General features: G+C 37.8%; 1 protein-coding gene across 18 annotated transcripts in view; it reads right to left on the bottom strand.

Moving 5' to 3' along the window:
• The window catches only part of ADGRL2 (adhesion G protein-coupled receptor L2), a 179,807-nt gene that overhangs the window by 123,625 nt on the left and 38,265 nt on the right, over positions 1–17,917 (bottom strand). For all 18 annotated transcript variants that reach the window (XM_061451595.1, XM_061451594.1, XM_061451601.1 and 15 more), the window contains exon 2: positions 3,386–3,558. In XM_061451595.1, coding sequence (XP_061307579.1) covers positions 3,386–3,458 — 73 coding nt within the window. In that variant the 5' untranslated portion in view covers positions 3,459–3,558. The remainder of the gene's footprint in view (positions 1–3,385; positions 3,559–17,917) is intronic.

Raw genomic sequence — 17,917 nt, 5'->3', positions numbered from 1 at the left:
TTTAATTAATGCCGTTTAGATAAATGGAATTAAACAGATAATGGAAGCATGATGCTTCTTCCTTTGGACAAAGCATAGATAATAATACATAAGAAAATGAATTAGAATTAAACCTTGATTGTAATAAAATGTAAGGAAAGAAAATTATTCCAGTGCTTCCCAAGCACTTGTGGTTCTCAAGCAGCAGAAGACAATAAAAACAAAAGGTATCTAAAGCTAGTCAAAAAGGTGGCCTTTGTAAGCAAGATAAAGCTTAAAATATCAAAACTTGTAGAGTCCAAAAGTCGATCCTAATCAGAATGTTTAGCTCTGACATCTTTTTTTCATATGCATATTAGTGTATGTCTTAACTTGTTTGAAGAGAAACCAATAATATGTATAATAAGCTTTTTACTCTGCTTTGCTATGGAAACAAGGCATGTGTGATCTCACCCTCTGACTTTCTGTATTTTCTCAGATAATTTTTAACTTGTTGGATGATTTCTCCTAATTAGGAGGGGGGGTAGGGGAAGAGGTGCTGCCAAAAGTAATTAATTTCCTGCAGTTTGTAGAAACCAGGTAAAGAACTGTGTGGGACTCGGCTGAACGGGACAGACAGGAGCGCAAACACCCTCCTATTCAAGCCAGAGAGACAGGACAACATGGGACATGTGATGGGGACAGACTATGGTACAGCCACAGTGGGAGCTCCCATATTCCCTAAGCAATCAGCCATGGTACAAGGTCAGACTTCACACAACCACCTGTGTAACTCCTAAATACTTTCCAAGGTAGTTCATTCCGTCTGTCTTTTATAACAACATTGTAGTTTTAAAGACACCTTTAGCAGAATATGCTAGAAAAATACCTTCAGAAATGATATTAATATTCAAGCTCATGACTTCAACTTTTCACTTTTTTCCTGTCTCTTATCTTTGCCTTATTTAGGGCTACAATGCTTGCTGTTGATGGTAATAACAATGTTTTTCAAGCCTCTACACTTTTTTCAAGCCTCTACACAACAACATTGACCTATTGTTGATCCATGCATCACCACTGTGTAACAACTCGGTGCAGTTTTCCCCTCCAGCTTCCAGCATTCATCTGTTTCAGGTTCATTTTACCTGAAGGAAGGGACTGCTTCAAAAGCAACCCCACCTGGACTGCGCTAGCCAAGGAAACCAAAGCAAAACCAAGGATTTCTTAACCACAGATAGGATTCCTGTTTGGACAGGTAACACTAGAATAAAATTGCAGCCTTCAGACAACTGTGCTGCTTGCTAATTCCCTGGTGAGTTAAAGCTAAAGCACTCTGAAGGTAATGAGACTTAGCTTGATTGGAAAATGTCTCATTATATGAACAAATGAATCACTTGTCCACACCCAGGATCTCCATCCCCCTTCCCCCTATTTAACTCTACAGAAACATTAAAATGTAACAGCAAGGAATTCAGCCAGGTTTCATCGCCCCCACTAACTGCAACAACCTCCATACACACATAAAATGTCTATAAAAATCCCGAAGTTCCAAGTAAGAGAACTAAAGACTTCCTTATTTCTAGCAAAAGTTAGATGCTCTTATTTTAACCTTTGTTCATGTTCGTACTTCCAGGCATGAAGTGCTACTAAAGCACGTTACACTTGGCATCTCTTATTACTGAAGCAGAAGGCAATGTAATCTTGTGAGAAAGTGTAATAATGCGGTATTCATTTTGCTTCTGTGGCTGGAAGCCAACTCTATATTAATATTCATTTTCAGTATACAGAGCCACCGTATTTCATTTATTTTAAGAATTTACAATTAATTTGGTATGATTCTGTTATCTGTTCCCAATTTCCTTTCCTGTTTCTTTTAGCTGAAAAAGCAGCTCTTGTATAGACTTTAAAAAAGTAAATTCACAACTGAAGCATCAAAAGATTGCTACTGGCTACTAAAAGCAAGAAAAACAGGGAGAGAACAAAATGAACTTGAAATATTACAGATGACAATGAAAATTAGCTTCCTGCAAATAGCAAGAATTCAATCTGCAGAAGTTCTCAGCTGACTTTTTCCTTTCCAAACTCAGCACACAGAACGCTCTTTGCACCATGCTGTTTGCTACTGTAATCAAACCAGAGAAATTAAGTTGTTTGCCTGTTTTTCCTTTCTGCTTTCAAATGTTTTCAACCACAGCACAGCATTAACTGTAAGCACATGAATCTTTGTCAAATGTATTACATACAGGGATTTGAAACTTAGTATTTTAAAATTTCAGAAAAAGCACAGATGCCTCTACTTCCTACACCTTTGGTTTCAACTAGCGTAACCACTTCAGCAATGTGAGAGCATTTATAATTAACACAAGTTATTACCTAACCAGCCAGTCATAAGAGCTGTAATTCCATTCTCCTAATGTGCATTTACCTTCCTTACCTGTGAAAGAGGCTGAAACACATTTTACCTCCTGGCTGATGGCACTTACTTTCCTATGAAAGTGAGATTATACCCAAGTCCACAGACTCAACAGACACCAAAAGAGCAGTCAGTACAGCAGTACAAGCAGTACAGTCAGTACAGCTGCTATCAAATCATCAACGATGAAACCATCCCAAAATCTGCAGTGTGCTGTGGGAAATGCCAGTTCTATAATTTATCCTGATGATATCCAAGAAGAAAGGGGGAAGGGAAGGTGAACTGGCTCTTAAAGCTATTTAAGTGAAATGAGACTTCTTCATGTTCAGAACAGATGAGGAGACAGACTAACTGGATAAAACAGAGTTTATGAATAAAACCAGATAAAGAGTAGATGATGCAATTTTTTAAAGAAGCCTTTTCCTTCCTCATCTCTTTCATATAAAAGCCGTTTTAAACACCACAGTTGATAGCAGTGAAGTATTTCCCCATTTTTAAAGCAAAAATTAAGTAGATGCTACTTCTGTATGCAGTTTTGAGTTTTATTTTCTGAAAATTTCGCATAGTTCTAATCTTAATGAAGTGTTTGCTATTTTATTTTCAGCCAAACAAATTAGAAAGGTAAAACAGGTATCTGCTCTGTTTAGTTGCTTTATACCACATTTAGCATACCTAAACATTGTTTCTAAATGATTGTGCAATGAGGATAAAAAATATAAACAGGATGAGTCCAAAAATAAAGCACCTATCAATCAAGGATATTAATACTGTCACTTCAATTGCCTGAACACTGCGTTTCAGCTTCAACATACCACATTGTATGTATCAAAACCAAAAAATGTATTTCCTTTTTTCAATGAAAAAAGAGAATTTGATTCTTAAAAATTAAACCTAGAACATGCTACAGGTACTTCTAATTTGACATCCTAAAACTTCAAGTCATTTAACAGAAATTAACTGTACAGACCATTCATCTTATCTGCAAAATCAAGTGAAAAAAAACTTCTAGCTTACCTTCAGTACACTGCAGGAAGCTGATAACAAGCAGAAACCAAAAACTTTGCATTCTGCAGCCAGAAGACACCATTATTGATCCCTGTAAGAATTTTCTTTGTATTCCTTAATGAATCCAGTTATAAAAGCCCAGCATCATCGAAACCAGTGGTCTGCATTATTCATCTTCATACCTGGAGAAGCAGAGGATATGGAAGAAAAAGAGCAGAGAAGAAAATAAATAAAAATGCCATCAATCGCTGAACACCAGTAATTTGGAATACCAAATTTTACTTGACATAAAGACAGAAATTTTTAATAAAAACTGACAGTACACCTGTACTGTAGCTGTGAATTTGGCAGGTTTGTGGATGTAATCTCTCAAGGTCAGTGATCATTAAACAGAATGCCAAAAAGTGATACACGTTAAAGTTGAAAGTACAAATGTTATTGATGTACTTGTGTCAAGGGGAGAGGAGGAGGCAGGAATAGAAAGAACATTTTCTCTGAATATATCAAATCGGTTTTGCAAATGACTGGGTTAAGATTTTCCCACTCCCAAAACCCAGCACAACCTATATTTCTCTACCTTAAAGAACAACAATAAAATTGAATCTAGGGCCCTGCCATTTTTCGTAGGGATTCAAAACATGCAGTGGCTGAGAACAAGGGACCAACAGGTCTCTCTGCCACCGCTCCAGCATTCCCTTCGTGCTACACATAGGTTGCTCTCCTCAGATGAGAAGCAGTAACAGCAGTTTAATCAACAAAATGCTCTACTGAAGGAGCCTCTTCATATGACCCTACAATTTGTTGTATTCTGACCTAATAAATCGCTTCAGAGAAAAGGGTATAAACAAAATGGGTGAAAATCTCCTGTCCTTAGCCTCTGATGAGATTTGTCTCCAACTGAGAAATACGAACCAAACTGCTCCTGTAAATGATGTACCAAAGGAAGAATTCTTAAAACTATCATTTGCATTTGAAAAAACATAATTATGGTGATAGAGTGCAGTAGCTGTGATAGAAGATTTGACAGCAGAGTGCTCCCTTTTGCTAACAATTTCATTCTCTCACCAGCCAACTGAGTAACTGTACAACCTCTTCCATATCTTACTGTATGAAGCTAGATCATGCTTCAGCCCCGTCTACTAGAGTTTGGGAAGTTAGAGAAAAATTAACATTCATGTAAAACCAAATTACTTTTAACTACAAAGCTGGCTTTATATATTACAGATATATGAAAGGATTCTGGAACATCGTGGCAATTACAGATCCGAAGAGCTGAGTCTGGTGCCACACTGGCTTGGCCTCTCCAAGCCCAATGGACAGGACTGCATGGATGTATTTCTGATACCTGAAACTAACGTTACTTTGAAAGCACACAACAACTATGTAAAAATTTAAGTGGCAGGATCCAAGGGTCACTTAGGAGTCTTAGAAGTACTAAAGCATGTTGAGGCTTTAAAAATACCCTTTTGGCAAGGAGAACTGGAAAGGATAAAGATCACAAAATGCCAGACAACAAAATTTGATGAACTGTAAATCATTTTCAGAAGTAGAAAGTGTAACTCCTTTTATATTAGCCAATGTTAATATTAACCAATGATAAGTTTGCTCTCTGAGCACATAAACATCAACAAGACTGACACTCACTTTCTTCCCCAAGGAGAGAAAGAAGGGAATTAAGAGAAAACATTATGGAACAACTTCTGTGGCTCTCAATGAAAGCAATATGACTGTGGCAGAATACAAGATTATTAAATAGCCAAGTAGGCTTCTCTTTAAGAGAGAAGCAATGCCACTTCAGTGCTTCGGTGTGGGCATCCCTTTCCCACAATACAAGTGTGCTTGTGATTTCTCACACAGGGAAATGAAGGAGAACTAACATCTGAGGCCAAGTGATTTTATGTGTATTTATACAGAAAAACAAGCCCTTTTTCCCACATCCAGCTACAGACAGGTGCTCTTCAGTCACAAGCACTTTTATTGCACATATTTCAACAAACAGCATGAAATAGCTAGCAGTGCTTTAGTGCAGGACAGCCAGAGCGTGGCCTACCCTGGCAGAGGGCCCTGTGCCTGGAGGTAAAAGATGTGCCCTCAAATTAAATGGTGATATACCAACTGCTACAGGACAACCCAGAAGCAATTATGAAGAGAGAGTCATATCATATCCCGAGATCTTTTGCACTGGGCTGAGACCGGTTTGCAACCAAAATAAAATAAAACAAAAAAAAAATCTGCAAATTCACAAAGGATGCACTGCATTCAGCAGAGATTACAATTGCAAAGGAGCTCCTGCTGAGTAGAAATTGCCATGACGATATAAGTCTGTCCAGAAGATTCTGACTTCTTGAGACTCAAGTTTTATCATTATTTCCATAATATATCAGTGCACACAAGGGGTCTGAAACATCTTCGTTTACCTTCAAGTGGATAGTGACATACCTGTGCTTTATCTTTCTTAAATTCATTGCTTCCTGGGCTTTTTTTTAAACTGGAGAGAGGAGAAGGGTGTAAGGGGAAAAGGTTGTGTTAAAACCAAAAACAATAACCAAAGCACCACCTGCAGTACTCAACATCTCTCTAGGAAATAGCTGCAAAACCTATGAGACTTTTTATTGTTGCTGTTTTAAATTAAGTAAGAATTCCTGATCTTGTGAACTTACTTTATCTATTTCAATAAGAAAACACAGTTTCAGAAAGGATATTCATGTTTTTATGATACCAAAACCAGCAGAAACTATTCAACTAAGAATAAATGCAAAATATTTTAAGGATAAATTTAAGTGTTTTGTGCAGTACATTGTTCCCTCTAGATTGCTGTAGCCTACAGACATAGAATTTAACTCAGTGTGCTGCTGCAGTAAGTATTCAGAAGAAACTAACCAGCCCCTACCAGATTAACAGTAACTCACATTTTTCTAAAAAGGCATTAAAAAATAAGCAGTGTTTGAAAACCAATGCAACAGGGTTTGAGTTCGCTTCTTTGTGAGTTTTCAAATAAAGACTAACAGCTTCACAGCAAACAAGTTTTAATGCAACCCATATATTTGAGAAACTCTATGTGGCTCCAAGTAAAAAATAGTGCAGTTCTGAACCAACTATTCATCAGCATAACAAAAGCTAATCCTGAAAAAGGTACCCAGACATGAGCTGGAGCCAGAGCGCATTCTGGCTACAGACACTGCCGTCATCCTTGTCCTTTTGACCATCCATCTATCAGCAACAGAGAGATGTCAGTGGCATTTCACAACAACAAATCCCAAACCAAGCAAGTAGGACCAGGCAAAGACGTTTTAAGTTACTTCTTTGTGAGCAGAAAAAGCAGACCATGGTGAGCGCTGCCTTGTGCAAATAACTTACTTCCCCTCAGACCTTAATAAACTTTTTCTCTGGATCACTGACTGCTTTGGTTGTGGGTGGGGCAGAGAGAAACTCCCTAGAGCAAAAGGTTGCTTGAATTTCAGAGTGTAATAAAAGCTGCCCAGAAAATTTCAGCTGTAACTTAAATCCCTACCTCTGGGTCAAACTGCAGTCTCCATAGAAAAAAAAACCAGCCCTCCACTAGAAACAACACAGTTCACCTTGTTAGGTTTCTTCATATATATGCTGTTAAAGAAGACTAGATCAGTAATGGAAATGTTAATGTTCAAACCCGTACACTCCAAAGGTATTGGGCACCTCTTCATACTGTGTTCATAAGCTCTGCTTCAAGTCCTGAATAACTTAGAACCCCTGTCTCGATTCCTTGCTCTTCTGTACTTCTGAAACTTCTTACAGACGGAACACAACTGCTGCTGAACACGTGCCACTGTTGGCCATCCCTCTCTCCTCAACGTTACTCAAGAGCACCCCAGAGATAAGAGAAAGCTGCTCCAAGCATGCTCCTTGAAATGCTTTTATCTTTGATGAGAAAGACCTCTAAAGGACTGCTGCGTCCCAACTCTACTCTTTTTAACCTTCCCAAGGTTTTATTTTCTAAAGCCAAAAAAGAGCCTTTTAAGAGCTTCTGGACAACTGACACAGCATGCTCAAGAGCTGCTTTTTCCCTCCTGTTCCATACAGCTTTTCAGGCAATTAAGAGAAAGGGGGACATAGAGATCTCCCCAGCTAAGCAAGGATGTTTTTCTTTGGCTGAAAAGTCTTTCAGACTAACGCTGGAGTATTTTACCATATAGTGCTTAATTTTCCAAATCATCTTAGAAACACCGTGAGCATTTGCAACCTCAGCCAAGCTTTAACATCCCCATTACAGAAATTAAATCTACACTAGCATTAACAGACGATGAGGCACAGAGAGGTAAAGAACATCAGCGGTAGCTGCACAGCTCGTACATACTGAAGAACTAGCAGGACCCAGGCAGTCCTTCTTATAAATCCCGCATGACCTAGCTTGCCACACATGCAGCACCCCCACTGCCTTTCATAACCCAGTTTATGAAACTAAGTAATTCTGTAATATATCCGAGACACTCTGCAGAGGAAAGAGGGGGAAGAGGAGGAGGCAAGGGTGAGTAGATATATATTCATACAATATAATAGACTACCTAGTCTCCTGAGAAATCATGTATCCACATGCTTTCCCATCATGACACTTTCCCAATCTAAAAAAAACAAAAGTTAAACTTCCTATAACCTGTAACGTAAGAATTTAATTAGTGCAGTGTGATTAGTAAAACCGTCTAAACCACATTAGTAAAATACTAGAATGAGACCAATGCTGCTTATGATCCAAGAGCTAGTTTTACACGTATCTGCAATGAGACCCAGCTCTTGTTTTCAACCCTGAACATATCTTCAGATGCACTGGAATTATTCCTAAGCCTTCAATATGTTTTTTTCAAAAACTGACTTACATGAACAACTTTGCATTAGTGGTACATTACTAGATTGCAGAAAATCGTCGAAGTTATGAGATCTTACAAAAAATTCCAAAGACAAGTAAGACCCTGTGCTGATTCAGTTAACATCCTTCTAATACTGATGGTAAACAAGCAATGTCTGATTCTGTTCCAATTAAACAAGTTGCAAATTGCAAGAATGGAGAGGCTAACTCTGCTCTGTCTAAAACTGGTTAACAAAGACGTATTTTCCATTAAAAGCAACTAAATTTTTAAAATTTACCAGTCTTCTCTCCAAATCTGGATTAACCAGTCCCTATTGTCACCTTAAACACTGGATTTCTAAACCCAAAACATCTCTTCACAAGTTGTAGGTAAAGAATACAGTATTAGGGAAGGGAATAACACAGTAAGAACAAGATTTGACCATGGTCATCCAATCTTGCAGCAAAAAAAAAAAACAAAACCAAAAACAAAACAAACATTACTTCAATGCATTCAGCTGCATAGTGCTCTGAAACGACCCAGATGTCTGAAATAGTGCACAGTAAACACCCTAATGAATACCCTAAATTGAGGATGCCCACAGAAATGCCCACCTCACATCAGCCTGGTTTCCCAGCTCACTTCCCAGTGCAGCAGGTCATTCAAAATACAAATCTACCTATGTAAGACATGACACTGAACAGTAGTGCACTGACACTATTTTGACAGTGCAGCATTATGATTTAGTTCATCAGTCCATAGCAGCTCAGTGGTCTACCACAATCATTCACAGAGAAAATAAATAGGATTTGAGAGGAAAAGATGAATATTTTCCTTTGTCATCAGCACTCCAGTTCGGCTTGGCCTCACTCTTGTGTTTTACAGACACATTACACGGCGGTCCATTTCTGACAAGCCAGCTTTACCCCTTCTTGTTAACACAGGATAAAGCCTGGACACTCTAGGGAGTTTTCATTCAATAAGCCAGAAAAGTAAACCTTTGCTAGCGCTAATAAGAATGGCTTTTTTTGGCTCCAGGCACTCTACTTTTGCCAAGTCTGAATTTCTCTTTTTGCCTTTGCTAAATGCTCAGAATCAAGGGGAGGGGGTTGGGGGGTGTCACTCAATGCTCATTGCAAATTCCCTGTTTTTCACCTGAATCAACACCATGCCGCTACATCAGAGAGCCTCCACTCAAAGTGCAGGTAAAACCTTTCTAACACTTCTGCCCTCTGCATCACTACATCTTCCTGGGGTCTCAAATCCCCAGCATCCAAAGGAGGGAGGGAAAGGGAGGCTGTAAGTCAATTACAACTGTTATCGGCTGTAATATCTTAGTGTCACGCTGAGCATGTTAAATATGCTGATCACTTTGGACACCAGAGGCACAGAGGCTGTTTGCCATTCTCTTCATTAAACTGCAAAACAAATAGCTCTCATTTTCAAACCTATGTAGGACAGATTTTATGAATATCAAAAATAAACAAGTAAATAATGAACAGCTATAAAAAAAAAAAAACACAGAGAGCCATATGACAAACCAAAAGAAGCAATCGTAACAGCTGAAGAAAATTCAAAGGCTTTTCAAACTTCTCACAGAAGAGAAATCCTTAAAATAATCTATTTATAATAGACGTTATCATTTCTTTCCCTTGGAAAAAGAAAATGAAAAAAAAAAATCACTAGACTAACATCAACCAAAGACACTGCAGTCTGTAAGACAGTAAACTGCTTGTTGACAGCCTTGACAAGGCTTTGCAAAGGCCCATATTTCTCTAAGCTGTTATGCCACTTAGCTGATCTCTTTTTTTCCTCCCATCCAGTGTTTTTCGCAGCCAAGAACTTGTTTGAAGTGGAAGTAGACTGAAAAACAAAACAAACAGAACTAAGTCTTGGGACTATGGTCAGACATGTCTGTACCTGTGCAGTGACATGGTGTTTCTCCAGCTCACTGCAAGGATTTCAACATACTTGATCTGCTTTATCACCACTTGTCACTGGGCTGAAGCAAGGAATTGAGTTCTGGGGCCCTCAACATAATGACGTAGACCTGTTGGAGCAAGTCAAGAGGAGGGACACAAAGATGACACAAGGTCTGGAGCACCTCTCCTATGGAGACAGGCCGAGACCTGGGCTTGTTCAGCCTGAAGAGAAGGCTCCAGGGAGACCTTAGAGCAGCTTCCAATGCCTGAAGGGGCCTACAAGAAATCCCAGAGAGGGACATTTTACAAGGGCCTGTAGTGACAGGTCAAGGGGGAATGGCTTGGAACTGACAGAGAGGAGATTCAGATTACATATAAGGAATAAATTTTTCACTGCGAGGGTGGTGAGACACAGGCACAGGTTGCCCAGAGCATTTGTGACTGCCCCATGCCTGGCATTGTTCAAGGCCAGGTTGGAAGGGACTTTGAGCAACCTGCTGTAGGGGAAGGTGTCCCTGACCATGGCAGGGGCCTGGAACTGGATGATCTATAAGGTCCCTTCTAACCCAAACCATTCTATGACGACATAACTCTCACAGCTGACACAACGAAGTAAGACAATCTCATTAAACCAGCATAAAGCCACCAGCAAAACACCCACAAGCTATTAACTTCCAAAATAAAATCAAATCACAGGCAAGAGCAGACAAGTACATGTTTTTACCCACGCATTTACAGCACTTTTACCCATGCTTTAAGTGGGCCAGCAGAGACTGTGTAACTGCAATACACTGGACCTGCAACCAAACCATGATCAGGGATGGCTGTGCTGCAGCCCCAGCATCTCATGTTCATACACAAACCTTCAATTTGGTAGCATCAATCCCCTGGAAACTACTGGCCGGAAGATTTTTTTCTGGGCATGTGCCAAAAAATCCTAAAAAGATTCATAAAGGTGCCATTTTAGCATCCGTTTTAAAGCATCCCATTTTCTATCAGTTGTATTTAAGGTCAGTGCATGTGGTCTGTATTCCACACCATAAATGATATGGTTCAAGTTTCAAGAACATGGTTGTGTGGGCAGCAAAGTTATTTTTGATTATTTTTTGAAATTCTATCCAAAACCTTTGTTGTTACCACAGAAATACCAACTCTTTAAAAAGTAACTGAAAAATATTTATCATTTTTAAAAGTAAGTCAGAAGCAGGAGTCAGATACATATGCACCATGCAATGGGTATAATTCCTGGTGTATCTTTTGCTTAATAGAGGAGTAGGGTTCTAACATTAACATCTGTGAGACCCTGGCCTAATCACTGTGCAGTGAAATATGAAACAAAATCAATGGTGGCACATAAGACATAATCTCTACTATGTTTGGCTCACTGCACTGAATCCTTGACTCATAAATCACTGTTACTAGCCATTCAGTGAATCAATATTCAGATTCCCTCTTGGTCTATACATATGACCACTAAATGAAATAATAATGACCAAAATCTGTCATGTATTAGGTTATCAATATTACCAAGAGGGATTTCTTAGGAGCAATGAGGTAATCTAGGATAAAATACATCTGATGAGAATATGAAGAAATGTGAAAAACCTGTAACTAAATATAGAGACAGCAGCAGAAAGGTATTTTAAAATGCCTCTTATCCATCATGCCCTCAAGTATTAAAATTTACTATAGTATCACAATAATGCTTTTTCTGTAAGACAATTTCAATAATGTATGCTTTTAATTACGTTTTAAAACATGCTGTACTTAAGCACTTTTTCTCCTTTCAAATAACCCCTTAAGTTATTGCTAGCTTTTGTTTCTTTTCTCTGAAGCACAAATATTACAGTGATCAGATCGTAGTATTTCTTTAAGCAGAAGCCTGATAGTCAGGAGCTTCAGAAGACCACTTTTTAGTTCCATTAAAAAAAACAAACTTCTAAAAGTAATTCCATAAATCTGTATTTTCCCAATCATTCACAACCCAATTGTTATTAAATTGTTATTAAAAAGTAATAGACCATGTCTAGCACAGGTCCCTGAGAAGTGTTGTGTGCTACCACCCCACACTCAGCTGTAAGTCACATCAAAATTTGTGATTTTGACAACAGAAGAAAGACTTCAAATGTCTCACCTTTGAAAGAATAAGCAGCTAAGAACGGTCTTTAAGTGGTTTCTAAGCACACAAGAGATTCTCCAGGCAAGTATGACTTACAGGTAGAATCTTCACTGAAGAACTTCTGCATGTACATTAGCAAAAAAAAAAAAAAACAACACACACTGACAGAAGACACATCTTTCAGGTCTACCAGTTTTACATACCAGTAGCACTTAGAAGGCTGCAAACTCAAAAATCATGAAACAAAAAAACTCTGTTCCTTCCTCATACAGGCATTCATGGTGAAAGCAAGAACTCAAGGGTGAGAAGCCATATGACAGTACTGCACAGGCAGCACTAACACCCTTGCACCTACACACAAACATACAACCAAATTACATACCTATTACTTTCACATCAAGAATATGAGAAGCATATGCAATAAATATGGCAAATAAATCTTCAGTACCTATTCGGAAAGGGCCTGATTCTGAAACAAAACAAAGAAATCGCTTCTGTTACTAGATGATGGGCTCTGTAAAGAGGCACGAGTTGCCCAGGCATCTAATGGTAGAACTACAGTTAAGAGTATTTTCTTGTACAATTTAATAAGCAATGAACCTTCAGGTGACTATTCTTAACTGTACAAGGCAGCTGAATGACTACCAGTCATCCATCAGAGCTGTACCACTGCTTTAATTGGGGTGAACTGTGGGCTTTCTTATTTATTCAAACAGTAACAGAAAATAGAACAGCACTTTTTTTATCCCTTTTGTAGAAAGGCTAAGTCAGATGACTATAATGATTACATCTGGAGAACTTACGAGCAAAAAGAGTTCTAAATTATAATTCAACAGAATGGCTGCTTCTACTTGCAGGTACTACTGCTGAAAACTCTTCTCCCTAGCATCCTACACAGTATTTTCTCTGGGGGCGGGGGTGAAAAAAAGGGAAAAAGAAAAGGGAATTAAAAAAGATGCATTGTGGAAGCAGTGAAGGCCTTTTCCATGCACTATAAAAAGAGAAGCTTGAAGTGATATGTTCTATTAAACAAAATGGAATATGGCTTATCTCCAGTACTGCCATACTAGCCACAGTGAACACTTGAGGACAAAGTGTCCCTAAATTGCTTTCATTTGAAGAATTTTTAAAAAGACTGAATACTTTTTCAAGTATTCAAAAGACTGAACTCTTTTCACTGGACTGACTGAAAAACCTTACAAGTCCCATACATTCTATTTTTCTTTAAATCATCCATACAGCACAGATGAAATTTAGGATACATTTTTAACACATTTTTAGCAGCAACATGACCTCTGATATTCTGTGGTTTTGTCAAGCAGACCAAGAACTTTGTGTCACACATTTACAGTTTCTTTTAAATAGCACAGGTCTTGGTAGCTCAATGTGACAATGACACTGCTACTTTGGAAAAAATGCCATTATTTTTAATGAGGTTACATCATGATTTTAAATGATAATTTATTTAGTCTTTCATGATTAAAAATACTTAATGGCTTTTTTTTTATTCTTTTACTAGAAATTAAGAGAACTCTTTTTTTCATATGTTCTGCTGCAGTTCATGAACTTCATGTGCAACTAAAGAGAAAAAAAATACAGACTACATTTGTCTATCAACAATATTTATAAGTGAACAGAGTGGAAAGATTACAAAATTTTAATAAGAACATTATATTATAGCAGTAATAATCTAGGTGTTTTACTGGGAAGTGAAGTGGATTACCGTAAATGAAATTTTAAACATCCTTTCCATTTTACAGATAACACAAAATGACTCTTTTCATGTCTCCAGCGATAAGGATACATGTGCCACACATTTAAATAGTGCCTTCACCCCATCCAACCCTGCTCATGAATTAATAATTCAGTGACATTAATACAAGAAGATAAATGATAAAGAGGTTACAGCACAAGGGCCAACAGTACACATATACTTCTTTTAGAACAGCTAATACCTCTCTGCCAATTACAGTTTAGAACTTTTTAACAGTTTTCAATGGCATTTTTACAATCTAAATAGCAGCTTATACACACACAATTTCACACAACTCAAGCTTAATAAATCTCCTGCTGCTACCAAACAATCATTCTGGGGGATTAAAGTGCAACATCTGCTAACATTAATAAGCATTTTACATAGCAATATGTATAAAAGCAGTTGCTATCAGTCTTCTGAAAAAGCTTCTAGACTGGTTTGGCATAAATTATACCTTTATTGTTCAAATGGTAACTTTAGCTTACGGCAATGATAAGGTAGCTATATTGCTATCTAGCGGGAAAAGACAACGAAATTATATATTGACTGCAATTATCAGCTGTAGTGGAACAATTAAAAAAAAAAAAAGGAAAAAGAAAAGAAAAAGAAACAAAACATGTATCCATGCAAAAAAATTTCTGGTAGAACCTGCTAAAGTACCACCATTTCGATGCTTACATGAATCCAAAGCTTCCAAAGCTACTCATCTGTTTGCAAGAGACAATTTCTCTCCTAATACCAGTTACAGCTTCTTAATCCACCTCGGGCTTCTTTAATTTTTATTTGTATTTCTACCAGAGCAGCATCTACTGTGAAAGGATGCATGCCTTTCCAAGACATAAAATAAATATCAAGGGGTTTATTTAATTAGGAATTCCAGCATACATTTTTAGGTGGAATTTGGCAAATGAACATGCTTTGGAATCAAGAGACATGAAACATCAGCTTGAGCCAAGAACACAGTTGGCTAAGACGGCACAAACTTTTACACACAGCCCTGCCAACGCAACTCAAGCCCTGCAGTTCAACTGTGGACAGCCGAAAGCCAGAGCCTGCCAATCACCCTTTTTCTGCAGTGAGTAAACGAACAAAGTCATAGTCTAGCTGGTATTACCATTTTATTGTAAAGCAGTTTTTAAAAGCTTTTAAAAAATAACGAAGAGGTAAAGTATTTCAGGCTCTCCATGCATAAACTCCATAATCTTAGTATTTTTCAGAAACTGAAAAGAATCAATAGTCAGCTTCTCAGTAATAGATATTATAACATTTAAAATACCTTTTATATTGCTCCAAGGTAATTTTGTTATGGGGACACACACACAGGCCAGTATCTGCAAGCTTATTTCTTTTACACAAAAAAAAAATTGTATCCAAAATATCCAAAGATATAAGAGAGCAGAAAACTGGACCAAAGAAGTATGCAGAAAATATTTGATCTACGTTCTTCTTCATTAGCAATTAATTTTCCCTGATTTTCCTATTATGAATTGCTTAAATATTATTGTTTTAACATCATTTTTTAAGTCAAAACATTGTTTTAAAAATTACTATTATCATATTCTCCTGACATCGCCCTACATTCTTATTTGACATCTTATGAAAGAAATGAAGAAAATCAAAGCAAAAGATAATAAAAGATTCCAGCAATGCCAGTGCTTGACAACTAACACTCAGGACCTTTTGATGCTATCAGGCTTTAAAGCACACAGAACAGGGGCTGAAGCCAGGATTAGCAGAGAAAAAAAAAAAAAAGTCATTTAAGGTCAGAAGGAAAAAGCTTAAAAAATAATTAAAAAATTAAAAAAATGTAAGTACATCTAGCATCTACTTTTTCCTCAGACTGGTTTCTATAGGCTGAAGTCTACACCTGCAATTCCCATACATATTTCAAAGATCAGAGTCACTGTTGCCGGAGGAAGCACATGGGGATTAACAACCCAGATGCCTCGGTGCCACAAACAGTCTTTCTTATGTATAGCTTGAACTTCAGGTTTTCATTTTAAAATAATTCTTTTTTTCTAAGTTACTGGCTGTAAAAACACAGCTTTATATTAAAGCGACAAATTCTTGCTTTTTTTCTTTTAGAATAGAAAAACATTATATTGGTACATGACTTTGTTTTCAGGCTATTCCTCCATCTGCACTCTAATTCTCACATCAGACGTATGCCCTGCCATGTGCTAGCCTTACATGTTCTTGAAGATTTACTGCTGCTGTAGTAGTCTCATGGCTATTTCAAATCCAGGTCACAACTTTCCACAGTCACTCAGATTAACATTTGCAATTTAATCTATTTTAACATAGGAATTCAACAGCACCGAGATGAAAACAAGGTGACTCTTTTGCTCAAAGATGACTGAATATTAAATATGAAATTTAACAGGTTTTAATCATAACAGTTTGTAAACAGTGTAATATATATGTCTGCCCTAATTTAGTAAGATGGAATTCGCACATAACACTCATCAAACTGAGCACAAAAAAATTGTTCTGGCATTTCACTAAATTAAAATCTTCAGTCCCCACAGCAAGAACGCACAAATTTAGATTTTATTAATACCTTAAATCAAACTCACATTTATGAAAGGCAATTTACAAGTCATCTTCTCTTGTGATAGCAAAGAACAGAACAGGGTCTTAAGCATATTTTTACAGACACTTTGATGACAGCCTAACCTTTTGGTCTGTTTGCTATTTTTAACAAAAATCACATTTTCTTTGAAATCCAGCAATTCTTGTTCTCATGAATATAGTTTTAAGCCTTCAGTGACAGAGTGGCTGACAGCTCAACAGATATAAGGCAAATCTAAGAGAAGTTGTTCCTGTTAAGAAAATGCATGCCATTTTACTAGCTTCTCATTCAGCAATCTGAAAAACTCCAAATTTAATCCAGATCGCTCTATTTCACAGCTTGCCCGAAGACATCACACTGTGCAAAACCTTCACGCTCACAAAACCACGCAAGTTATACACATGCTCCACAAGCCACCTTGATTTAACTGGTACTTTATGCACTTTAATATTTCAAATTTCTAACACTAAATAACACTATCAAACCGCCTGCATTAAGGCGCTTCTGCAATAGATTACAAATCAGATGCACAATGAAATCATCATCATCAGGTAGACTCCCCCGTACTGCCAGTTACTCACCAGAAATCAGTGAGAGTCACACCGTGGGGCCAGAAAAAAGGAGAGGGGGAAAAAAAGAAGGGAGGGGGAGAAAGGGGAAAAAAAAGAATGGAGCAGGCAGAGCTGGAAGATGGCATTCCCCCCAGCTAGTCTGAAGTGCAAGGGAAGTGGGAAAGCCCTTGGGTAGGGTGTAGAAGGAAAGCAAGCAGATGGAAATGGAAAGGCCTAAGGAAAGATGCAGAAGCGCGGGCAGGCTCGCCCTGCGTGCCATGGGTGGATGTGTCAGGGAGCCTGTGCAAAATAAAGAGGCAATTGAAGGAGCGGAGGAAGGCTGACAATGAAGGAATGCAAGTCAACAGGGAACAGAAAACATGCAGCACAGTACAGAAAAGGGAAGAACTTGCTAGTATGAAATATCTGAGTAATTTGATTTCCTTCAAGTGGACTGACAGCATTTAGGATCAGCTGCCACACTCTCGTAACTCCCTGTACAAAACTTGCTTCTAACCCAAGACACAAACACAAGCTACACTAACTGCAACTATCTGCTTTTTAATCCACACAAAAAGCCAGCCAACACACATCAGAGGCCACAAATCTGAATGAAGAGTAAGTCAAAGCAGTAATAAACGTGGAGACAGAAAAAGTTTACATTGGCAATAAATGTCACAAGAAGGGCCAGAACACATGTGCAGAGATGTATGTCTGCGTATGTACCTGCATAAAATTATTTAGAAACATTTGCTGTTCTGCAAGTAATTATATTCTATAAATAACTGATGATTTCACAAT

The sequence above is a fragment of the Pezoporus flaviventris genome, unplaced genomic scaffold (assembly GCF_033815535.1).
Source record: "Pezoporus flaviventris isolate CSIRO_AGI_PZ_B2104156 unplaced genomic scaffold, CSIRO_AGI_Pfla_v1 ptg000013l, whole genome shotgun sequence".
Classification (NCBI taxonomy): Eukaryota; Metazoa; Chordata; class Aves; order Psittaciformes; family Psittacidae; genus Pezoporus; species Pezoporus flaviventris.
Note: the sequence above shows the minus strand (reverse complement) of the source record. Positions and strands in the feature narration are given on the sequence as shown.